The sequence below is a fragment of the Mustela putorius genome, unplaced genomic scaffold (assembly GCF_011764305.1).
Source record: "Mustela putorius furo isolate JIRA1106 unplaced genomic scaffold, ASM1176430v1.1 tig00003834_pilon_pilon_pilon, whole genome shotgun sequence".
NCBI lineage: Eukaryota > Metazoa > Chordata > Mammalia > Carnivora > Mustelidae > Mustela > Mustela putorius.
The window spans coordinates 98,219,880-98,245,003 of NW_025421987.1; the positions used below are offsets into that span (position 1 = coordinate 98,219,880).

The window sequence follows — 25,124 nt, forward strand, 5'->3', positions numbered from 1 at the left end:
ATCGCTTCTTCAGCTGAGGTCCTGGAATTAATACATGTGGAGCAGACAAGACTCCAACCTGTAGTGAGGCACTAAGCCAGCCAGGCTGGCAGAAACGCACTGCTGAGACCGGCCAAGACAGCTAGTCCCCAGCCAACGCACAGTGACTTGAACAAAAAATGCTGACAGTTGTATGGCACTGGGCTTTATGCTGTAATAACTGCGCCTGTGCCAAAAACTTAAAATAAGTGGCACTGGACTTAGGTCCGGGTAGCGGGTAGACAAGAAATGGGTACAGGAGAAATTATAGGTCCCTGCTGGAGGAAGCCTCATCTGGGCAGAGACAAGTGAGAAGCAGTGTTTACTTTAATCTTTCTGTCTCCTAATCAGAGCTTTGCTGACTGCAGAATCTTACAGGGTGGTTAAGAGAATCAATCCTGATCAGGCAAAAATCCTAAAGAGTTTCAGATTTCATTTCTCCCATTCTGGAAAGATTTCCCAAGGACAATAACCTGCCTTCACCCCGATGAAGCTGCAGCATACCCTGCTCTTTCTGTGAGCCCGAGGCTTGAAGCACACTGAGGTACAGGGGGCATGGGCTTGCCCACAAGGCAGTTGGTCTCACCCACACCACCGCCAACCCAACGCTAAGTCAGGACACGAGCATTGTAGCATGCCAGTGGCCAGCCAGCCACAGGGTTCCTGGACCTCAAATGGGGAGCACCTCTGGAAGAGGAACCCTGCCTGCCTCTTCTCCATAGGGAATTTTATTACTAAATTTAATTCTTCTCAGTGGCCTCTGATCTTGCAGCCTCCTAAGCTCTCTGAGCAGGGAGGGAAGCCCTTCCTTAGGCAGATCAGCTCTGCAGCCCTCACTCCAGGCCTGCCCCAGCCCTCACTCCAGGCCAGTTTCAGCTCCCTCCCTGGCCTTGGTCTCTAGGCTGGGGGCCCTCTGCTGTGTTGGGATGACATTTGTTAAATTCTTCTCCTGCTCAAAGGCTAATTTCTGCATGGCCCAGCATAAGTGATACTACCGATAATAATTTAAGCTTAATGTGGTCATCTAATAAGCAATGATTAAAGGTTACTGATTTTTTCATGTAACTGTAGATTCTATAGAATTCAGAGAGATATTAAAGATGTGCTGGACCAGTACTTATCTAAATTTGACGTGCACACAAATCATCTGGTTGGGACTGGCAGGAGCCCTTGCCAAAATGCAGCTTCTGTTTCAGTAGGTCTAGGCAGGGCCTGAGGTTCTGTTTCTTAACACACTCCCAGGTGATTCCAGGGCTGCTGGACTGGGGACCACATTTTGATGAGCAAGAAGAGTTCAGATGCTCATCGTTTTAAAGTAAGAAACTTAAAGTTTTAAAAGCTCACATAGTAAGTAACAAAGCCAGGATTAGAACTTGGTTTCACAATTCTCACTGTGCGTCTTGTTTCCAGGCTGTAAGAAAGCCTCATCTGTGCTCCTCAGTATGTTAGCCACAGCTGGCTACTTAAACTTAAACTAAGACACAGTCAAGAGAAGGAAACATTTAGTTTTTCAGTTGCCTTAGCTACATCAGTCAAGTGCTCAGCAGCCCACGTGCCTAGTGCCTACTAGATGCACAGGGTAGGTATGGACTGTGTCTGGTCCTTCAGAAAATTCTGTGAAGTGCTGCTCTAGATTAAGATAAATGAAAAAGTGCTAGGGAAATTTTATCTTCATCTTTCTATTCCCAGTCCTGATGCCCTTTTAAACACTGCCCATCCCCCCTGCCCCACATCAAATGTCCTCTTATCTAAGGAGAAGCAGCAGGAAACATGAGAGTGCACAGGGACCAGGTTCACAGCCTCTGGTCTGTGCTGCTGATGTAGCCTGTGGCTGGACACTCCCACACTGACCTTTCACTTGCTGCTCAGGTCCCCGGGTGTGGCTGGCAGCACTGGGCATGCTGACGTTGTTCCTATGGATGTACTTGAGGAACACCTCTGCGTTCCGCCGGGCCAGGGTACAGGCCTGAAAGAGACGAAGGTGTGAGGACCCCAGCAGGTGCATGGGGTCTGAGACACTGGGAGAGGGGCACTGGTGGACAGGTTTCTGGAGCTCTGGGTGAGCAGAGCCCTGGAGGCCACTTCTGGTTCCCAGACACTCCCATTACAAAGCAGGAAGCTCCCCTTTTTGTGGTGTAAAGAATTACTCCCTGGGCCTCTCCCCTTTTCATCCCAGAGGAAAATCAGCAATCAGGCATCCCTTGACTACCTCTCTCCGTAGGTACTAACGTCTCAGGCTGGTTTTCCTCTGCCATCAGAATGCCTCTTAAAGGACCACTGGGGTAAGCCACTTCTGCATTCGTTTAATTTTTATTTATTTATTTATTATTTATTATTTATTTATTTGACAGACAGAGATCACAATTAGGCAGAGAAGCAGGCAGAGAGAGAGGAGGAAGCAGGCTCCCTGCGGAGCAGAGAGCCCGATGTGGGACTCTATCCCAGGACCCCAGGATCATGACCCGAGCCGAAGGCAGAGGCTTTAATCCACTGAGCCACCCAGGTGCCCCGCATTTGTTTAATTAAGACTCAAGAAAGCAAATTTGGTAAACAAGCCTATTAACCACACATTCCATATCTAAATGGAAGTCACCCACATTTAAAAAACTTATTTGTCCATAAAATTCGCTCCAGCTCAATAACACTAATATCTTATTGCTGGGAAATATGGATCTATACACAGGAATAAGAGTCACTATGCTACCCTCTTTATGACTCCCATTAGGTGTGGATGGCAGAGAGGACAGGTCACATACTCCTTGTGCCCAGGGAGGAGACCCAGGTCCAGAAAGGGCAGGAACCATGAAGCACATCAGGGCTGGAATCTAGGACTATGGGCAGAGTATTTCTAGTTCCTCTCAAGACCACAGAATTTCTGAATTTCTTTACAGAGCAGAATTTTTTCTGTTGTACAAGTCTAGAGGCAGTATAAGCCTCCCCTTATCCCCGGTTCTCTTCTCTGCAGTGTCAGTTACCCACAATCCACTGCAGTCCCAAAGCAGGTCGTCCTCCTGATGCATTGTCTGGTCAGTGGTAGCCTATCCTTACCTCACACTGCCTATGCTATTCCCCTCACTTCGCCTTACCACGCAGGCATTGTATCATCTCATACCATCACAAGAGGGGTGAGTACAGTGCAGTGAGATATTTTGAGGGAGAGACCATATTCACATGACTTTTATTACAGTATATTGTCATAGTTGTTCTACGTATCTATCAGTTATCTATTATCAGCTGTTCCTCTCTTACTGTGCCTTGTTTATAAATTAAACTTTATCATAGGTGTATATGAGTAGGGAAAAGCATGGTATATGTAGGGTTCAACACTATTCACAGGTTCAGGCATCCCCTAGGGGTCTTGGAACATATTCCCCATGGATAAGGAGGACTGCTATTTACCCTAGTCCACTAATTTTTAATCTACAGTTTCCGATATTATCTAGATGAAACTGTCAAATTTTAATACCTTTGACATTTAACAACTGACTCTCTAAATTAGATAGTAAAAAATTATTTTAAATTTTGCATTAACAACATGGTTTCTGGGAGCTCTGGTAAAAGATTTTTGGGTGGGTCCATCTATTGTGAGGTCCATGAATTTAACAGCTGGATGGTGGTCCAAAGCTAAGGTATCCAACATAGATCAACTAACACACCTAAATGGGGAACTCAATAGTCCATCCATCAGGCATTTAATTCCCACAGGCACAGGGAATTTCTCACCTATGATTTTAGGCACATACGGAAAACGTTAGGCCAGAACATTTTCTTCTTTCATTATTCAAAAGAAACGTGTCATTTTATGAAGTAATATCTTTATACCTCTTTTAAAAGTCTTTCATATGCTCTCGTTTGGTCATTGTTTTAAATTTTGTTTTATGGTAGAGAAGACTTCTAAAATCTCTTGCACCCTGTATAGAAGACTTTTTATTTAATCTCATTGCTAAGGATTCTGAGTGTGGGTGCACACACCTGATAGACAGGAGGACAGTAGGGAGAAGCCATCTCAAAAAGAGAGGGAGCGAGAGAAAAAAGTGAAACTCAAAGGGGTGGTCAAGTAGAAAAAATCCCTAATAAAAGAAAGTCAGTTAATTACAGAGTTATAGAAAAGCAGTGGTAACATGTCAGGGTATAAAAATTCTCTTTGTACTCCCAGAAACCTGAAAGGAAGCAGAACATGAAAGCAAGAAATTTGAGAGTAAACAGAGCCTTTAGATAAGTTTTAACACAGATGACTGTTGGAGAGATGATCAAAGGCTGGAGGAAAGAGGCTTACTAGGACTTTCCACACTAGCTGAAAGCCTGCTCAGAACAGGACTGTGCTTCCTCTCTGGGAAGTTGGGGCTCTAATAAGAACAAAACAAACAAAATGAGGTATTTCTCTCTTCATGCCACAGAATAAATGGTGTTATATCTAATGGTTATTGATAATTGCTAGATTGGCAAATAAATAAGGTGTCTAAATTTATTTAATTCTTGCCCTAAATTTTGCATCATCCATTTATAAAATATTTATTTTAATGCTGTTTTATATCTAGACATATATATATGTATATATGCATGTGCGTGAGAGCATATATATATAATTTTTTAAAATTTATTTCTTTTAAGTTATCTCTACACCCAATATGGGGGCTTGAACTCACAACCCTGAGATCAAGAGTTTGCATGCTTTACTGACTGAGTCAAACAGATGCTTCCAAGGCTTTGTGTTTCAATTAAAAATATTTTCATAAGCCAAACATAACTGGGTGAAACTATGTGTTATCTCTATTACCAACATCAATGAGATATCAAGATATTCAAACAGGCACCTGCAGTAATGGTGTATAACTGTCTAATTATAAAGAAAGTAGGGAGAGAAATAATGTTGGAAGCATAACTTTTCAACCTTCCAAATTAACCAGCCAATATCTTCTCTATAAATGCCTCCCTTTAGATAAGAAGTGAGGAAAAAGAGGGGAATGGAAATCCCATATGATGAAACTGTGTGTGTGTGTGTACATGTGATCTTCAATGACAATGTGCTCTGACCTTAAGAAAGGCCTCCTTTTGTTCCAAATGTTTGCTGATGAGTGGGATGACATGGTCGATCTCTGCAGCTGGTCCCAGTTTATCTCGTCCACCACACCAGTCCTCGTCTCTCCGGTATTCTTGCTCTAAACTCTCCAGGACACTACAGACCTAATGAACCACGGAGGAAAGTTTCAGTAAATTAACAGATCAGGAGAGTGTCTTCTGAGCACCTTCAGCCAACAGAAGCCTATGCAGGTGACTAGTTTCATTTGAAGTTCAGTCTGTAGATTTAGAACATGTGGTGCCTCTGGGACATGGAAGGTAAGTCTAGGACACAGCTGAACTCAGGAGACAGGTTAGGTCTGAGAGATGGATTCTGGAATCATTGGACAGTTACTGGCTGAAGGCCAACGTCACTTAGGGAGAGTATACAGGGTAAGAGAAGAAAAAAGACCAGTAATTTGGGGAGGGGTTCAAAGTGTTCTTTATATATTCTATCACTGAACTTCATGATAACTCTGTCAATGTGGCAGAGCAGGAAAATGAAGTTTAGAGAATACACTAGGCTTAGGCTTGTCCAACCATCCACACTTGCCCTACAGGAAGTAGCCCTAAATAGAAATAAAGGAGCAAAAAGCTGTGTTGTGGGACTTATGGGCCATAAATGAAATGTTTTCTTTCCCCTCCCTTGGCAAAAATATCCCCGCAAAATGTCTAGAGGTATTGTCATAAGGCAGTGACATCTTCAGACCTTCAATTACAAAAGAGACGTTTTGTTCAGATGATAATACACTTGGGTTAACTTAAAAAAAAAAGAGTTGTTCTTCAAGTGCTAAGAGGTCATACTCTAAAAGCAAAAGCATTTTGAATGGCTCTTGGATGGAAGATAGGTTGGGTGTAACAGAAGGGGACCCAGGGCAATCTTGTGTCAAGGCCTGGGGAAGGATGCAGAAAACAGAAACTCCTATCCCTATACTTTCCTTCACTAGGCTTTGAACGCTTGGCTATGGCAGGAGGTGGGGAACAGCTACATATCCCAGGTCCCCTTTGCCTGAGAAAGTCATCCCTTTTGAGGAAGAGTATGGTGTTGGATAGGATGTTTACTGAGTGATGAATTGAGCTAAAAGATGTCCCAGGCAGCACACCCTAGTAGCCAATGTGCTCCCCATGTCATGAGAAGGCCTGACCCTGAATTCTGACTCCTCTAGCACCACACACTTCTTCTTATGGAAGGCATGAACATGTGTAGGACGACCCAAGTCTTGAGAGAAAATGAATTATAGAGAAGCAAAAACTTTAAGAAAAGACATAGTTAGGTCCCATGATAATACTGGACTAAAAACAACTTGGGAACTAGAAGAAATGAAAATATTATCAAACACAAATCTTTCAATTTAGCAGCTAAAGAAACAAAGATCTGGGTCAGTTCTGGATCAAATTTCCTGACTTTAATGTAGTGCTTTGTCCCCGTCAGCATCTAGATCCATCAAAAACTAAAATTTGTGTGTGATACTAGACAGGGCTTAACCTCATTTAAAAAAAAATGGATATAGGTATTCCCTGCTTTCTACAAGTTCACATTATGCCATTTCGCTTTTATGAAAGACCTACATTAGTACCTGTTTTTGCTAACTGAAAGAAATATGAGGTAGGTTTTCACTCTTATGATAAAAGGCAAAAGGTGAAGGTAGTGTTCAGTGTTTGTTCTGCAGTGAGCTGTGGGGCTGTTCTAGAGGCAGTACACATCCTGGGCAATGACAGTGGTACCTCCCACCCAAGATCCTTCCCCAGGTGTAGTTCTTGGAGAAGTAGCATCTCAGCATCCAGCTGCAACAGCTCCGAACTGTGTCTGTGACCACCTGTGATTTATCTCGATTTATTCTGTGTAGCTGTTAGCAAGATGTGTCCCTAAGATTTCAGAAAGGCCTAAAAGAGGTTACTTTTTAGGTCTGGAAATATTCAAAAATTTCTTCCATCTAAGTAAATGGTCATTGCTTCTTTGCATCTGATTTCAGCTTATAAAAGTTTTCATAGGAACACTACTTTCAGTTAGCAGGGGAAGCCCGATTTCAGTTATCTGGCATCATTTGTTGAAGACTTCACTTCAGCTGCATATTTGTGGGTCCACTTTTAGAATCTCGATCCTTTTTCCTTGTGTCTATTCTTACAACAACATCATTCCATCTTGATCATTGTACGTGTAGAATAAGTCTTAAATCAGGTAGTGTAACTCCAACTTTCCTTTTTCTTTTCAAGATTGTTTGGTTATTCTTGGTTCTTTTTATTTCCATATATATCTTACAACCAGTGTATCAATTTTTATCAAAAAGTTTGCTGGGGTTCGATTGGGATACTGTTGAATTGATAAATTGCCTTAGTCTGCTGCTCCCAACTCTGGGGCCATCAAGACACCATCAGTTGAGAACACAGAGAAGGTGTGGAGGCTGGAACACTGGCCACAGGGCCCTCAGAGAGGCATGTTACATTTACTCCAGGTAGACTTACCCAAGGCCCCTGTAATTCACCCAGAGGAGAAGGTTTCTCTGATCTATTTCTACCAGGGAGCAATTCCAATGAGGAACATGTTTTACATGGAAGACAATTATGTCTGTTTTCAACCTCTATTTCATGAAAGAATTCCCTGAAAGCACCCAAGTCAGTTAGAAATCCTCTTAGCCCTTGTACATATTACCGTACAGATGGGAAAGTAAGGGCTCTAAATCCTTGTCATCCCGCTGTGTGCATCTCCTGCCTTTTCTCCCACAGCTGCTCCACCCCATCTGCTTGGCTCATAACCTATGGAGGAGAGACGGCTGTGTCTCCTCTGTCAGATGGAGAGCCCCATGAGTGAAAGAGTGTATGTTTTCCAAGCATAGGGCCTGACTGGGCACCCCAGATGATGCTCTGCAGATTCTCACCCTACTCTCCTGACCTTCACTGGAGGCATAGACTTCCCTGCCTCACTGATGTTGGCTTGGCCATGTGACTCATTTTGGCCGAAAGGATGTTAGAGCATGTGGCACACTTGGAGATTTGAGATGCAATTGCACAGCAGATTTTGGGCTCTTGCACTCCTACTCTTCACCATAAATGTGCCTCAAGTAGCTGCTGGTCCAGGAGGCTGAGAGACATGAAAAAAGATCTAGACCAGATGTCCAGCTTAGAGCCTGGTTCTATCAAACTCAGTCAAGATCAGCTGAACTCAAATACTTAAAAACAAAATGCTCATAGTTTTATGTCACTGAGTTGTATGGTAATTCATTACACAGCATTATCGTGGCAGTAGCTGGCTGAGACAGCCATCAACCTAGTATTCAGCATACACCTAATTTCTCCTTCAATACTTAGATCTGATGAGGCTGAGATGTTACAAGAAACAAATCACATGGTTAACTTCTTTAATGGAAAATATTATAAGGAGGCTAACTGTAGTTATTTTCATGTCATTATTCTATTCTAAAAGGCTACTGCTAAGAGGACTAGCTGCTTCTTGAGGGAGATAGTATAGGTTAGCAGTATGAGGGGAAAAAAACAACCTTCCACCAACATTAGTCCCCCATCTCCCAGCCCTTCCCTCACCTGTTCAGAAGTTTTATAAAATGCCACAGAGGCGTTGACTAGTTTTAGCCGGTCTTCCATCTTCAGCATGAGCTGCTGCCAGTGGAGGGCCACTTTCTCGGCACATTCCCGGATGGCGTCAGCGTCATAATGGCCGGCCTGGAGCAGTGCCTCAGCTTTCTGCTGTACCTGCAGGGCGCTCTGGTGCGTCTTCTGCAAGGAAGTGGCATGAAAGAGGGACTGGGCACAAGGGGAGGAGAGAGAGGTCCGTGGGAACGACCCAGGCGTGGTACGGGAGGGGGTGGAGTGAGGCGTGAGTGGAAAGATGCAGAAAAGTTAAAGAGCTTTAAATGGTGGATTCAAACATTTTGTTATGACGATTAATACATCATTGCTTTTAAAGCATATTTCAAAAAAAAGAACATCATGCGTTTTCATTAACCGAATGCTCAGGACCCCAACTCCTGCCCCTACTCTCCTTCTCGCGTCACTGGCTCTAAAGATGTCTCCGTTTCTGTGGTAGAGAAACAGCAGTTGTGTATACATCTGCTCCTGATTGGTTCAGACACTAGTCAAATTTTCTTTTCAAATCTAATCATAAAATTGTTCACTGTAGTTAAGAGTTTTCAAGGAGATTACTGCTATAGCTCCACTTTACGTCAAATGTAAGAAAAAACAACTCCACATAATACAAAGTTTAGCCAATGATGCAATCATTTTAAACATTAGCTGAAAAGGATTCCAGTAGGACTGGGCAGGTTAATAAAGCCTAAGGCAGCATCTCACCATTCCTTAGCACCCCACAAAGGGAACAGAACAGCATAGTACATAATTCAGCTCAATGTGTAATCCCTACATTATTACATTACTTATGTTTGCCTTTAGGATAATATATAGGGATATATACAGCGGAAGGTTTATTTTCTTATTCAAGCCAAATGTGGTTTGCATTCTCAGAGTTCCCATTAACTGCAGGGCGGAGGGGGAGACCAGGCTGGAGGACTGGATGGCAGAGATAGAGAGCTAAAAGGGATTAAAATTTACTAAAATAAAGTATGGATGTGGTTGAAACATAGGACTTCAAAGACCTAATATTATCCCGACCTCAACTGCGAGGATCACTTTAACTCAATGGTACAGGGCTGACTTGGCCTCTGCATGCTTAGGAAAGTATAGCTCAGCTCCTGGTGAAAAGGGACAGCTAGTGGCCCAGTAATTTACTCTAGAATTACTTCTGCCCTTCTTCTCTGGCAGCAGTGCTGGGATGGTTCACAAGAGCTGATCCATTTGGCACTCCCTGTGTGAGTGCAACTTCCCTCCCTATCACCCCTACACCATGCAGCCCCCTTCACCCCCATCCTAGACTGCAGTCTGCGCAGTCCTGTTTATAACACCCCCCCTCCCTCTATCACCTATCTCCTGGCTTCCCTTCCCCGTCTCTGGAATCTGTACTCAGTGTTTGTTATGTTAGCATGACTGCCTCTAGCAACCTAGACTCCTTTACTCTCTTGTTTCTCCACTAAGTCAGCCTCTCGATAGTGATGATCAGATCAGAATTTGAGTTCCTAAATGTTGAACATGGTTAGAAAAAGTAAACTTTAAAATTAAAAAAAAAGTAAACTAAGGGTCAGAATGATCTTCCACAAATTCCAGATTTCTTTGTCTGTTTTACTTATTGGCACCATTTTCTTCTCCTGTCTCCTAAATAGAGGGGTACCCCAAGGTGCATTCTTGGTTTTTGTTCCCTTCTGTGGAACTCTTATCTATACCCATGGCTGCTATTACTTCCTTTTTGTAGATGTCGCCCAGTATTCAACTCTCACACTACATGGGACCCTCATCTTTAACTGTCTTTGGGGGTGAGGGTGAGCTGCCCGCCATATTTCTCACTCCAAGCCAGCAGCACTGATTCAATTGCTTTAGCTGCCTGCCCCACCTTAGCTACTTACAAAGATGTATTCTTAGTAAAAGAAGTGACAGGTCTTCCTGGAGAGAGGAGGAAGGCTCCTCAGTGAATGCAAATGGCTTGACCATTCTATTAGAGCATCCTGCTTCCTCCCAGACATCTTTTCAAATTCCACATTAAAATGAAATCCCTCCCTCTGGAAGTATCTTTCCATGGCAGTCTACCATTGGTGTTGATGGTACCCTCCCTGTTGTCACCTGGGCTTACAATCTGGACATCATTCTGGACTGCTGTTCCTCACCTCAAGTCCCAGTCCAACCCACTGCATGCCTGGACTTCCATGGTGGTCCCAGAGCTAGTCTCCTTGCCTTCCACTTCGAATCCATCAAACCCATCCCTCACATTTCCAACATATCAGTTGGTTCTCTGTAATAGGAAGTGCTTGGGTGAAGTGACCCCTAATGTTCTTCTGGCTCCAAAACTCTTAATTTTGTGCTTAAACATCATTCCCTTCTCTCAATTCAAAAGCCTTTAGTCATTCTACCACTGCTATAAAATTAAGTCCAAACTCTGAAGGATGTTCTTAAAATCTCCTCCCAATGTAGTCTTGAACAACTTCCATAACATTATCATCTACTACTTCCTTAAAAAAACCCTCTGCAAACACAACCTGGCTTATTTTTTTTTTAATTTTTACTTAGAGGAGTACTTTAATATCTATTGTCTAATTAGATTCACATTGACCCTGAGAATTGTTAGAGCAGGTCTTTTTGTTTTGTTTTGTTTTTATTGACATATACTGTATTATTTGTTTCAGGGGTACAGGTCTGTGATTCATCAATCTTACACAATTCACAGCGCTCACCATAGTGAGCTTATTTTTGTTACCTTCATTCTTCCTGTCTTTTAGTGAACACCCCTTCCTCTCTCCCCATCTATGTTCCAGTTGTCCTTTGAGACTCAGCTCAAGTCTGGTCTCCTTTAAGAGAAGATTAAAGAGTACACCTATCATGATGAACACTGAGTAATGCACAGAATTGCCGCCTCACTATATCACACACCTGTGACTAATATGGCACTGTATGTTAACTACAGTGGAATTAACAATTTTTTAAATGTTATATAAAAAAAATCCTTTTGGAAAGCTGGAGACTCACTAAAAACTACTCTTTCCTGAACTCCTGTATCATTCATTTAATATATTTGGCTGATTCTCAAGGCAAACATGACTTTAAACATCACTTTAATAACTGTCATTTATCCAAGGGTACCTGGCCCTATGCTTATGCGTATTTTTTTCGAGTTCTCGCAACACCATGACAAGGTGGATGTTATTATTCCCACTTCATAAATTACAAATCTGAGGCTGAGGCTGGCTGAGTGACCTGCCCCCTAACATACAACCAGGGGGGTGATGACACTAGGGATAGGATTCAGTTTTGACTATTCCTGTGTTCATTCCCACCATATCACACCACATTATTTAATCTCCAGAGTTAGAATGGTATCCGCAGAGCTTCCCGCAGAGGAAGGGTTCACCAAATGAACATTAACTGGCTTCTCCTCAGTATATGAAACCAGCATATAATTGTCATCAAAACCCCATGATTATGTCTTTTTCTCTGGGAGTGAAGGACTAACTCTAATTGTCCTATAATTTAGACTATGTAATAAATCCTCTTCCTTATTCTGAAACTCATTATCATCTGATAGTCCTTGGAACTCCATCCCCTTTAATTTCCAAATGACAAACTTTTATGCATATGACATAGTCTTTGCTTTGATAAGCCTGAGTCATTATTATGCATTTATTTCTACTATTATCTAATCCTATTGAGTGTTATATCTTTAAGACATGGATTACCAAGGAAGTTAATACATGATGTTAATGTAGGAGTACATGGAAGAAAATTAAACCAAATCAATTGAATTTATTATCTAGTTTTAACTACTTATTCTGCCATAATGCTTATATTTAAAATACACAAGAGGATTTCAAATAAAGTTGATTTCAAAACTGAGCTTGTCTCTTTGATAGTCACAGTTCCTGAAGACACATCAGCCAAACCATTTTGCATGCTAACAAAAAATTAACAGGTTTGTTGATAAAGCTATGCTTCTGGGTGCTATGTGCTGTTCTCTGTTCTGAATGGTTCTATCTTCCTAAAACTCAGAGTACTTGAGGTAAAAATTCTGACCTTCTTTGGGGAGACTAAAGCCTTTAAATGGGTTGCCTGGGTGGTTCAGTCAATTAAGCAGCTACCTTCAGCCCAGGTCATGATTCCAGCATCCTGAGATCAAGCACTGGGCTCCCTGCTCAGTGGAGAGCCTGCTTCTCCCTCTCCCTCTGCCTGCTGCTCTCCCTACTTGTGCTCTTTATCTCTCTGTCAAAAAAAATAAATAAAATCTTAAAAAAAAATAAATGCAACCTTTAAACCAAAAAGTCCACCCAAGCTAGGGTGAGCAGACATGCTACTCTGCCCGATAGTTCTACTATGTGCCTATTTTTCTAGCTGAGTTGTTAATAATATCCTTCTTCCCTCTTTGAAGTATCTCAGTTTTAACAATAAATTATCTAGTCATCCTTCCCATAGCTAGTTTTCCCTTATGGAACCGAGGATTTTTTCTTAGGGTCCAAGAAATTAAATTATGTCCTCTATTGGCAATCACTAGGAAGGCCTCCAGTAAGTAATGACCACCAAAATGGGCCACATCAAACTAGACTAGTTAGATCCCTTTCAAATTGTATAAATCTTCCCTGGCATAACTTTCCCTTGATGCAGAACCTGGTTTAAAACAACACTTTTAGAGAGAAGCACAAGGCCACCTGGAGAAGAAGCATATTTGAAGTTCATTCTTTTCACTACGCTGTATACCTGCCTACCCTCCATTCCCTTGATCTTCTGGAAATCCTGTCTGCTCTGCCATCTCCTCTTCAGACCATAGACAAATACTCAACAGGGGCCTCATGGGATCTCAATATCAATTCCAAGAATATTTGATCAAGTTGCACCAATGTGATTAGGGACATACATGCTTAGTAAGCTTCTATTCCATATGGGTAAAACAGCACCATTACAAATTAATACATCCTGCTTATGCAAGCGGTAGAATTTGGTCATCGCACTAAGACTGCTAATGCATACACCCACTATTTTCCACTCACTCATTGAAATGCTCTAGTACATCATGATACTTGGTTTTATTGACCCAACATTTGCTTATGAGACAGGAAAGTTAATTACCTTCACATTTGAGATAAACAAGGGGGTGTGGCCAACAGTGGTCTTCTCTCTGCCTCACACCCTCACAGCTTCATGCCACGCGCCCAGTCTATCTGCCCAAACTCTGTTCATGCTGCCTCTCAATGGGGCTTTGACCACTGTGTGCCTGATTCTCAACTGAGACCCCAATCCAGATTTTTCCTTGGTGGTGAATAGATCTTAATGCTTTTATATTTGTGTATGCCAGTAAACTGAGACAGAGGCAGCTGATGATAATAAAGCCTCTCTCCTCTGCTGAGTTCCTTCTTAGAAAATGATTTGCCAGGGCGCCTGGGTGGCTCAGTGGGTTAAGGCCTCTGCCTTCAGCTCGGGTCATGATCCCAAGGTCCTGGGATCGAGCCCCACATCGGGCTCTCTGCTCCGCAGGGAGCCTGCTTCCTCCCCCACTCTCTCTCTGCCTGCCTCTCTACCTACTTGTGATTTCTCTCTCTCTGTCAAATAAATAAAATCTTAAAAAAAAAAAGATGGCATATTAAAAAAAAAAAAAGAAAATGATTTGCCCCCCCAAAGAAGAAAATGATTTGCCCACACTATGTGTGCAATATATAGTCTATTTTAAAATCTCAAATCCCAGGCAGTAAACCACTATTAGTAACGCTTCCTAGAAGATAGCAGGCATCTTATAGAAACATGCCATTTATGCTAATGCTATGTTTATACATACAAGATGGTTCCTAGTAATCAATCTATAATAGTTTAAAAATGGCTAGTAATCAGTTGATTACTGTATTAAAGACATAGGCGCGAAGAGTTAAAATTTTATCATTGTTATGAAAAATTGTCCTTAACAATCATTCTTTTAGTAGAAGATAATACTTCATATTTCCTACACATTCAAAAGTGGGTTGAGTTTTAAACAGAACTACAAGTAATGAATGACTTTGAAGGTTTCTCTCTGTTCCCATTGGTACTGAACTTACTTTATTTTTAATATGGTTCCCATGTCCCATTTCCTGCTCCTTTCCCCATACTCCTCTAAAGCAATCAGCTCAAGTCTCTTTGGGAAGATAAGTGTTCTAGTAGAAAGGATAATTAAAGGTATTATTTAAAGTAATATGATAAAATTTAGATTATGGGAAGAGGTTATTTTATTTTAAAATAGCCTTTAGAACAAGTGTCAGTTGGTGAACTTCTGGTTTCAGTTTATTCCTGAAATGTGGCTTCAATCAGTGGTAGTGAACAACTATTTTCAAGGAAGTGAGCTATCTAGTGCAACCTACTCCAAAGCTCATTGTTCTCATTAAAAGGCAGAAACTGACAATGAAATCTATATATTGCATATAAATCAAATGTTTTAAAATGGAATGCTAACGTATTAATGGCTTTTGTAGTTGTTTACCCTCAATTTTAAGGGCTCCTGAACTAGAAGTGACTTCTAACCTTCTGGCTTCACATGTCTCACATGGTGCATAGTCTACAATGTCCAAGTACTCAGCATACCAGGGGCCTTATGGGTAAATGTGCCAATAAGTAACCAAGACGCACTTCTGTGCTGTGAACATTCATCTTTCAATAGGAGGCCTGCTTGGGGTTGGTGAACTCCTGCCTTTGCTTCCCCATCAGTTCCTGGGTAACAGGGAGGCTACCTGAACCACTTAACTAGAAAGAGTAAGGGCTTCACTACCTAAAGGAATGTCCACAGCATGAGGAATCCACCCGCCCAGGGTACAGAGCAGAAAGGGGAAGGGAGGCCAGAGGAGTCAGATTTGGGTGTTACCTCGATTGCTAGTTGGAACTGCTCGTGTTCCCGCTGCAGCTGCTCTGCTTCGGACAAAGAGCTGGCATTGACCAGGCTGGCATTGAGCATTGACTCGCCATTGCGGATCCATCCCAGGACCTGGGGAGTTAGGACAAGAACACAGATGAATGGCTTTTGCAACCTCCCCAGAGCTGTGGCTTTCTCTGATGGGTCCTTAAGTCAGACCTTGCTATCTTCTGACTGCACCTGGAGAGAGGACAGGAAGGCTCTGGATAATTAAAATGTTCATCTTTGCCCTCTAACCTGGCATTTTGTGCCATAAGGCACTTACTATAAGTATCAACCTCATTCTTAGCTACATATATTCCTTTCCACCCTTATTAACTCTCTGTTCCAATTTCCTTACCCATTTAATTTAAACATTATCTGATTGTATTGTATATACATTTCTGAAGTTCTTGCTAGAATGTAGAGTGGTTTAAGTAAATAAATTCCATATATTGGCATTCTTTTCTCTCTTTAACCCACTGAGCCACCCAGGCGCCCTCTTTTCTCTCTTTAAAAACCCAGTTCAGATGCCAACCACTTGAAATCTTCCAAACCCAGTTACTCCCGTTACAAACAGCTCTCCCTCACCCAGTACCCCCACACCATACCACCTTTGTGACTCACCACAGACCTCCTTCTTCAGTGGTTTTGACCTACATTTCAAGATCCCACCATACTTCTTCCCCCCAGATGTAAACTTCTGGAAGACTAGGGCAGTATGAATCATGCTTCGGTCTCACACAGTGCCTAGCACAGTGCCTTATAAATGATAAGTAAGCAGTAATGTTTTTGAAAAAGGGAACAATTATCTATGGACAACACCCAAATTACACCTGAATGGTGGGTCCAACCTTCTGTGCCTTACAAGATAGATACACTTGAGCTCTGACAGATAAACAACCCAAAGGGAGGAGGAAGGAGAAAGAAAACAAGGAAAACAGCATCGATAATCCATACACCGGATCATTAGAAAAAGGGGGAATAAGTCATAATTGATTTAAATTATCTAGAGGCAATGGCTAGGCTAAGTAAAATTTCTAGGTGACCTTAATTAGTACTGGGGGAAAGAAAGTTCAGCTGGGGAATATTAGAATAGAAGGAGAAACAGCGGAAACCGTCTAGACAGTCCTAGGTGAAATGGGCATGTGGCAACTCTCCAGCTAAGATCTCGAGTCAAGTGCAAATAATCACACTGGAAGAATCAGGCCTTTAAAATACACCTTGTGTCTGGTCACCAGAAAACTGCTAAATATTTTCTTTATTAGGGAGTCTAAGAGTTTGCTTGGAGAGGAGATAAAAATTCTTCTGAAATTTCAAGATCAGTAAATACCATCCATCTGTTATTTCAAGGAAAGGAGAAGATACCACAATCTGTTTCAGATTTTTGCAGATTTTTTTTTCCTCCTCTCAACTTCTTCATGCTAAACAATTAGAAAAATACTAAGCCTGGCCTCTCCTATTCCATAATCCTCACAAACATTTCTCAAATTTCCTCCTTAGGCAGAATATGACTGATGGCATATTGTACATGGGTAACGGTGGGGCGAGTCTGGCCAGTCTGGCAGATTGTGGATGAGATGCCAAATCTGTAAAGCAATTAGTGGCAGATCTAACGGCTCCGAGTGTAAGTGTGAAGTCTCTGATGCCAGTGGTGTGCTGGGGCTGGCTGGCTAGAGGTGCTAATGACTTCCAAAAGCTGCCTGTAAGTTTGGGTACACGCATACATGGACGGTATGCCCAAATGCTTCCGCTCTTTAGAAAATGGAGCTCACAATGTATACTTTGAACTATGCAAGTCCTTCTGCCATGATTCATTGCGTTTTGCTTGGTTCAAGATTCATTTGAGGGTGTCACAGAAACATTTACTTTGTGTGCATCACAAATCAACATTTGAGGGGCAATTTGACTCCCTCTAGGTTTCCTGAGTCTTGCTGGCATCTGTTCTTCTCTAGTTTCAGCCAACTGGAAACATCAGTTACAGCTATGGTGGTGGGGACCTCCATACACTAGCTTTCCATTTAGCTATCATAGGCTTCAGTCTCTATGTCTTTCTTTAAGTCATGCCATATTCTTGATATGCTTGTTCATTTTTATTTCCCAAATGCTGTTTAAAAAGGCATCCCAGGCATCTAAAGCAGGAGTTTTTATTCAGGAAGATAAAAATGCATGTTTCTATACCATGGCTTGGGTTCAGGGGTGGGACTAATCCCTATAACTGAGTCTGTCCCAGAAGCAGGATGGGCCTTTTTACTACCTGACAAAACCACCTAAGCCTCTGGGCCTCAGTTTTCTCATCTGCAAAATTCAGATGATAGCACCTTCCCTTCTTCCAGCAGGGTAGATGCAGCATGTGGTAAGACAGAAAGGCTGGTGATGGTAAAGATGGTGATTTTTCATTTTGGAGCAAAGCTAGGTAATGCTATGATTCTTTATTTACTCCTCTCACAATGAGAAGGAAAAAAGGCTAGGGCTACTGACTTTTGTTCCAGGATCTGTAGCGCTTACTGCCGTATTCTGATGTGATGTGGAAACCCCAGCTGTTTTGTTAGCACCATTCTCTGTTGTCTGATCAGCTGACAACTCTTGTTGGTATAATTTTCTATTTCTGTCATCCTTTATTTTCCGGTTCATAAAACTGGTTATTTATGCTATGAGCACCCAAATGAGTGCAAGGGAGTAGAGGAAATATTGTAATAAAAATGGTAAAATGTTTTTACTAATCCTGTATGGTCTCAGAAACATCATGTGAAAGTGTTCTGCAAACCATAAAATGTAATGCATATTATGAACATTTTATGTTGATAGTTATCTTAGGCAACAATTTACCTATAGGTAAGATGACCTTTAAGGAACACTTTGAATCCTCACATTCCACACTTCTTCCAAAATTAAGACACACGCCCTACAACCACAGGCTACCAGAGAAAGTCATGTCTATAAAAATGAGGGACCCAAGGAGTATTGCTGATTGCTGGGACTCAGGGACTCAGGAGCCTGAGTCTGAGTCCTGAATTCAGCTCAGTCTGAACTGAATGCGTGAACTGACAATGGGGACCTACTGTTTCCTCAGGCCAAGGAAGCAGGGACCAACCCCAGTGAGAAGACTGGATGTGGATGTCCACAAATGATGATGCCATCTAAGCGAGGAGGGCTGTCCCCTGTAACCGGCAGGCTGGGAAGCTGCTTGTATATGGCTGTGTTTTCTCTAGGTCATGCTGACAATAATAAAGCTGAGGAGACCCTCAAGGCCTCTGACTGTAAGACCTGATGTTGCTGATGACTTACCACAAGGCACAGTCTTTTCTGAAACTCTGGCCACAGGAGAAATGGCCGGTCCCTCAGAGGGTATCTTGAAGCCTGGCATATTTCCAGCACTACTTAGCTCTAAAGATTCACAGTGTTTGAGAGTCTATGCGATCATCCTTCCTGGTTTTATAGACTGTGACCATGGATCTTCTTAATTTTCTCCGTTTTGAAACAAATGCTCATCCCTTTGATCATCTCTCCCTTGGATCGACCCCGATTCCTTTCTGCCTTTATGAACAGCGCAGAGAACTTAACAGAGCAGTGTTCTTGACAGGATAATACTCTCTCCTTTGTTTTCACTGTTCATTTTAACCAACTGAGCCACTCAGGTACCCTATCACTGTTCATTTTAATCGTGAGCAAATTTCGGCTTTACTTGGCCCACAAGGGTAATTTAAGTCAGTGTCTTTAGTAGACAAATAAGTATGATTTCTTTTCCTATATCTTAGAGCCCCACTTATTTTCTGCTAAAGATCCTGTTCTGCAGGAATACATATGGAAATCCACTTAGTTTCATGCATCTTCTTGGATTATCTAATAAATGTGAGGTCATCTTTGCCAGAGTAGTAATTTTCCAGAAAAACAGTCAGAGCATTCTGTGGGGTTGGGGAGTGATCTGAACTATTTTTCTAGAAGAAAGGGGGCATCTGAGTGGTCTAGGGTCCCAGACCATGGGCTGTAATCAGGGGAGTGAATTCCCTTAAAGAGTCAGCATTTCTCCAGAGTTGTCTGGGCCATCTATTTAAGATAGAGAGCCCTATGTAACCCCAAAAGAACATTAAATAATTAAATAATTTCATTTGTTCTCAACCCTGACAATAATTTTCAGTCTGACATCTGTGGCATCATCTCCCCTCAAAGCCTCAGTTTAACATAATGGTGGTATAACTACACTACAGCCAAATTTTAACCTCTCATCTACGGGCTCTAATGCCCAACTGTGAAGCAGCACATTGTTCTCTCTCTTTCCATCCCCATTAATGGCGTTTCAATTAAGATGTCCTTTTCTTTCTTTCTTTCTTTCTTTTTTTTTTTTTAGTATATTCAAAAGAGAAACTCTCAAGCTTGTGTCTAAATTTAGCTCTGCTGATCAATACTGACATCTAAATTAACTCCCTCTTTCCAAGTGTCAACAGCTTCCAAATCAATATTTCCTGCTCCACCAACTTCCATCAAAACACAAATGCCTTCTCTGAAACTGGATCAGACAACTCCCGAAAGAAAGAGCCCTACACTGACAAGGAAAACAAGTTCACCTAATGAGGCATGGTGGCTTAACAAAGCAGCAAAATCCATTGGCACCTCCCAAGGCCGCTGTCCTTCACAAATGCCTTCGCGGGTTTCCTGCAGACCGACTCAAGCAACCCAGTATGGGTTTGAATTACAATCCCACATGTGTCATCCTCACCATGGTGGGGAGAAGCAACTTTCTCCTGCAGAGAAATTTTCTGTCCTCCAACTCAAGAAACATTGAATAGGAATGTACTCAGAGATCCGTCAAGCCTGGAGTATTTGTACATAGACAACCTACTTCCCCATTTGACAAACTACCTATCATCACTCCAACTTCCCACCCTATACGGAATGTATACTCAGAGGATAAAAAATCATTTCCATTTTCATGCCAGTCAAGAAGAACATGATTAGGGAGTTGACTTTACTACTAAGGTTGGAACAAAATTAAATACAAAAATTAAAAATCAGGAACAAAAGTATCTATTTCATTTCACAGGCAAATAGGAATGATTTTCCTATTATTTGTTTTGTTCAGATGATCCCCTCCTGCCCCTTTCGGCAGGCAGGATCCTCCTCTCTGCCTCCTCTCTGCTTGTGTCTCTGCCTACTTGTGATCTCTGTCTGTCAAATAAATAAATAAAAAATCTTTAAAAAAAAAAAGAGTATATGAGCAACGGAGGGTTCCGTGACCTGTTGGAGCCTGCTGACCCATCAGGTAGGGGCCACCTTTTCTACCAGGCACAGGGCATGCTGTCTTCTGAGGGGGTGCTGTGAAGGCCAGGAATATCCCAGCCTATGCCCTGCTAGAGGGCTTCCTTCTATTTCTCCTAGAGCCCTCGGGCAGGAGTGGGGCCCAGGAGAGGCAAACTGTGTGACTGTTGATAAAGGAAGCACGGGCTCAAATTCCAGCCTACAAGTCAACAGGCCCTGGGAGCACCAATCCTGTGCTACCTGTTTCCCACCTGTAAAATAAACATACACCACTTTTCCCCATGGGTCTCTTCTCTTAAAATGAGATTATAAGTGAGAAAGAACTTCTCATCTAAAAAGTAAGTACAACCATTATTACCAAGAGCCTCAGAATTTGTATACTCATCACTGCTCTGGGTCTGCTGGGATTTCCACCATGTCTCTCCAGAGATTCAGGTGCAATCCCAGTGTAATTATACAGAGAGCAGTCTAGATGGCAGCTCTGTGATACAGCCTGCCTCTGTGCTCAGTGATCTCACCTGTGCTGAGGACAGACCTTTAGCACAGTGGGTGTGGGTTCTGGCTGAGCACTGATTGGGAGAAGTGGAGTAGAGAAGACAGTTTTGCCCATTATAATAAATAACAGTATAATAGCGAAGACCGAGGCATTAACAAGAAATACTCGGAATATAAGAGAATAGCAATGATTAAATAAAATATGGTGTTTTTATCCCCTGTTCCAAATTAATAGAGTTAAATAAGACAGTGTAATAGCCCAGTGCCTAAGAAAAAAGGCTTAATAGGAAAAAGTTTCTTGGCTTGGATTTTGGGGTGAGGCTCTGTCTTCAGGGAGCAGGGGTCTGGATTGCTTGAAAGAGTGTGGAGCAGAAGGAACTATCATGAAAGTGCTATGGAACCCCCTCCACCTCCCCCCCCGCCAGAAAGCCCTCCTAGACCAGTAGAGGGCAGTGACATGTTCTTTGCTCCCTGTGACCATTGTCTGGTGAACCTCTCTAAGCTTCAGTGGCCTCATCTGTAAATCGGGAATAAGACCTGCTTCAGAGCATGGTTGTGAGGATTGATGGAGAGATGGGTGTAAAAGGTTCCCAGCACTCAATAAATTAAACTATTATATATTTGTGTTTCTTCAATACCACTGTGTAAATTTAAAAAATCTCCATTCATGGGACGCCTGGGTGGCTCAGTTGGTTAAGCAGCTGCCTTCGGCTCAGGTCATGATCCTAGCGTCCTGGGATCGAGTCCCACATCGGGCTCCTTGCTCCGCAGGGAGCCTGCTTCTCCCTCTGACTCTGCCTTCCACTCTGTCTGCCTGTACTCGCTCTCTCTCTCTTACAAATAAATAAATAAAATCTTTAAAAAAAAAAAAATCTCCATTCATTATGCTGATAATTAAAATTTAGTCTATTCATAATATAAATATGTATTTTTTTTAAAAAAGATTTTATTTATTTATTTGACAGAGAGAGTGATCACAAGTAGGCAGAGAGGCAGGCAGAGAGAGAGGAGGAAGCAGGCTCCCTGCTGAGCAGAGAGTCCGATGTGGGGCTGGATCCCAGGACCTTGAGATCACGACCTGAGCCTAAGGCAGAGGCCTAATCCACTGAGCCACCCAGATGCCCCAATATGTAATATTTTTAAATGCGTCATTGGTTCCTGTGTTTTCCTAGAGGTTCCTAGAGACCTGGGTAAGTCCTTTGGTTAAATGGCTAGTACAACATCTCATAGAGATAACAAAATCTTCTCTTTCTTAAATTGACTTTAATAGGACAAGACAATCTTCTTATAAGCTGCCCTGCATATTGAAAAGAATGGGGGAAACTGCCCCCACTGACTCTCAACTACGTGTCAGGCCCTGCATGAGGCACCCAGGGGCCCCAAGTTAACCAACGGGGCTCTAAACCCTGACCATGTTTATTGACATGGATTTGACAAGGATTTGCGTTTCACACAAACTGCATGTCAGGCTGGAGGACAGAAAAGAAGCGAAGAGGTTCAGTGACTGAGAACGACTTTGGAAAGTTCTGAATGCTCGCTCTCATTAGATTGTTAGGAGAGAAAAAGGACGCATTTGTAGTTTGCACCTTGTACCATTAGATCTGGTTTTAGATGCAACAGATAGCAGCCTCACTTTCAGAATCCCAACCACCACTCCTTCACTTACCCATTTCCAAGTTCTGGTGATACCGGTGACTCTGCATACCTGCTCCCCACACCAGGAGCAGGCCTGGGGCCCGAGGGGAGCCCAGGTGGAGGGTGGACAGTGGAGGGGCCGGGCTCACCTGTTTGACCTCAGCCTGCAGGTGCCGCAGCTGGAGGCACTGTTCCAGTCGCTTATGGGTCTGCTCTGCGTTGAGCTCCAATTCATGTTGCTTCTCATGAAGGAACTCCAGTAGCTCTTGCACCTGGGCTGCCAAATCGATGTCTTTCTCACAGATTAACTCAATTCCTGATTAAAAAAAAAAAAAAAAAAAAGGAAACAAGGAGAAATGAGATAGTAGGACCAAGACCCTATTTCCTGCAAGATGCATAGGAAAGCAGGAATGCGGAAACAGCCAGGAGCAGTGCCCTCCTGCCTTTACACATCCCTCTGGGAAGCTGGACAATGTCAGAACGGACTTTTGTTCAGGGTGTCCAAACCATGTAACCTCTTTTGGATGATCTGATCCTTTGCCTGGGATCAGCTGGGGTTACGGAGAGAGGCTGTTCTCTGGGAGTCCACCCCAGAGAAGAAAGCCCTTGGCAGTCCCTGCTGGGGAATTTGCTAATACCTATAATATTCACAAGCAAGGCTCTGGACCATATTGGGAAATATGAAGCAAAACCGAAAATGACCTGTCTCAGGAGCTTCTGCCAAAGGCACACTCGCTTAGCTGGTCTGATGCAATTTATACTCAGATGGCAAGTCTGTTCCGATGAGAATCTCTGGGCAGGGGGATTTTAGTAGCCGACTACTCAGGCCCCCTAAAAAAAAGCAACTCTTAGAAATACATGCTAGCTCTCATACATTTCTTCAACACAGGCAAACACTGCTGATAAACACACCCCAGCAATACTGCAGGGGTACTGAGTGCTTCTCCATTTACAAAAAACATGTTAAAGGTGCACCCACACAAGGAGAGTTTGCTCACTGTTCTTCTGCTTTTTCAAAACAATGAATAAACCCAGTCAGCTGCTGGCAGGAGCTCCCAATGTTTATGGATACGTCACTCAGCATTAATTAAGTGCCAACTGTCTGACCTGTGATGGGACCTTGAGTCAATATCCGCCAGGTGGAAGCCATGGCTCCATTCTTTGTCCATCTCCCTCTCTACCTGCCTTTTTCTTTTTTTAAAGACTGATTTATTTATTTGAGAGAGAGAGAAAGAGAGAGAGTGAGTGAGCATGCAGGGGGAGGGGAGAGGGAGAGAGAATCTCAAGCAGATTCCATATTGAGCACAAAGCCCAACAAGGGGCTCAACCTCACGACCCTGAGATCACAACCTGAGCCGAAACCAAGAATCAGACACTCAACCGACTGAGCCACCTAGGCGCCCCTTCCTTACTTGTCCTAGATGCATCTCCCAACACACAGGTGTGGACACACACACACTTTCTCTCCAGCGAGCTGATGCTTTTATCTATCCATTGTCACCAGCAGGATTAGAGCAGCCTTTCTCAAACAGATCTATGTTTTGGAGTGAGGGGACTGCCTTGGTTATCACAGGCCTTCTTGTCTGCTAGTGGCTTGAATTTGACTCTTACCTTTGCTCCTGTAGGCTATGTGAGGAGTGTGCTAGCTTTGGAGCCAGCCCTGAGTCAGAATCCTGGACATGGGCAAGTTATCTAAGCCGTCAGAAGCTTTGCTTTCCTCCTGAAATAAACAATTTTACATACCTGCCTACCTCATGAACTCCCTGCTCAGGAGCTCACTGGGAGGATTAAATGAGATAATGCACATGGAGCCTCCGTCACATAACATTGTACACACAGGCCCATGGCTGTCCTGATTCTTGACTCTTCAGCTCTCAACTCTCTGCCTTCTTGCATTCATGCCCTCTTGGTTGCTATCTGCCTCCAACTTGATGAAAATGGTAATTTGCTGTATTGTTTCTTGTTCTGACTGATTCAACCTTGCCCAGACCCATAGCTTTGCAAAAATCCTAAGGTCTGGATTGCTTGTCTCCTTCTGATCCCTGACTCCACCTGGCTCTGCAGCTTCTCAGTTCAGTCTGGATCCTTTCCCTGGCTCCCCATCCTGTCATCTATGACCCAGTGCAGCTGTGCTCCTGATGCTGACAAACAGGGACCCAACCATCAACGGGGATGGGACTAAAATTCCCGAAGGGTAATTTATTTCCATGGG

General features: G+C 42.8%; 1 protein-coding gene across 23 annotated transcripts in view; it reads right to left on the reverse strand.

Moving 5' to 3' along the window:
* Positions 1-25,124, reverse strand: part of KALRN (kalirin RhoGEF kinase) — a 659,936-nt gene that overhangs the window by 263,276 nt on the left and 371,536 nt on the right. For 16 of the 23 annotated variants that reach the window (XM_045088794.1, XM_045088798.1, XM_045088792.1 and 13 more), the window contains exons 15-19: positions 23,062-23,228; positions 15,500-15,619; positions 8,614-8,832; positions 5,053-5,202; positions 1,870-1,984 (exon numbers count right to left, since the gene is read on the reverse strand). In XM_045088794.1, the coding sequence (XP_044944729.1) occupies positions 1,870-1,984; positions 5,053-5,202; positions 8,614-8,832; positions 15,500-15,619; positions 23,062-23,228 (771 nt within the window). The remainder of the gene's footprint in view (positions 1-1,869; positions 1,985-5,052; positions 5,203-8,613; positions 8,833-15,499; positions 15,620-23,061; positions 23,229-25,124) is intronic. The other 7 variants (XM_045088796.1, XM_045088793.1, XM_004745414.3 and 4 more) reach the window with 1 other exon arrangement.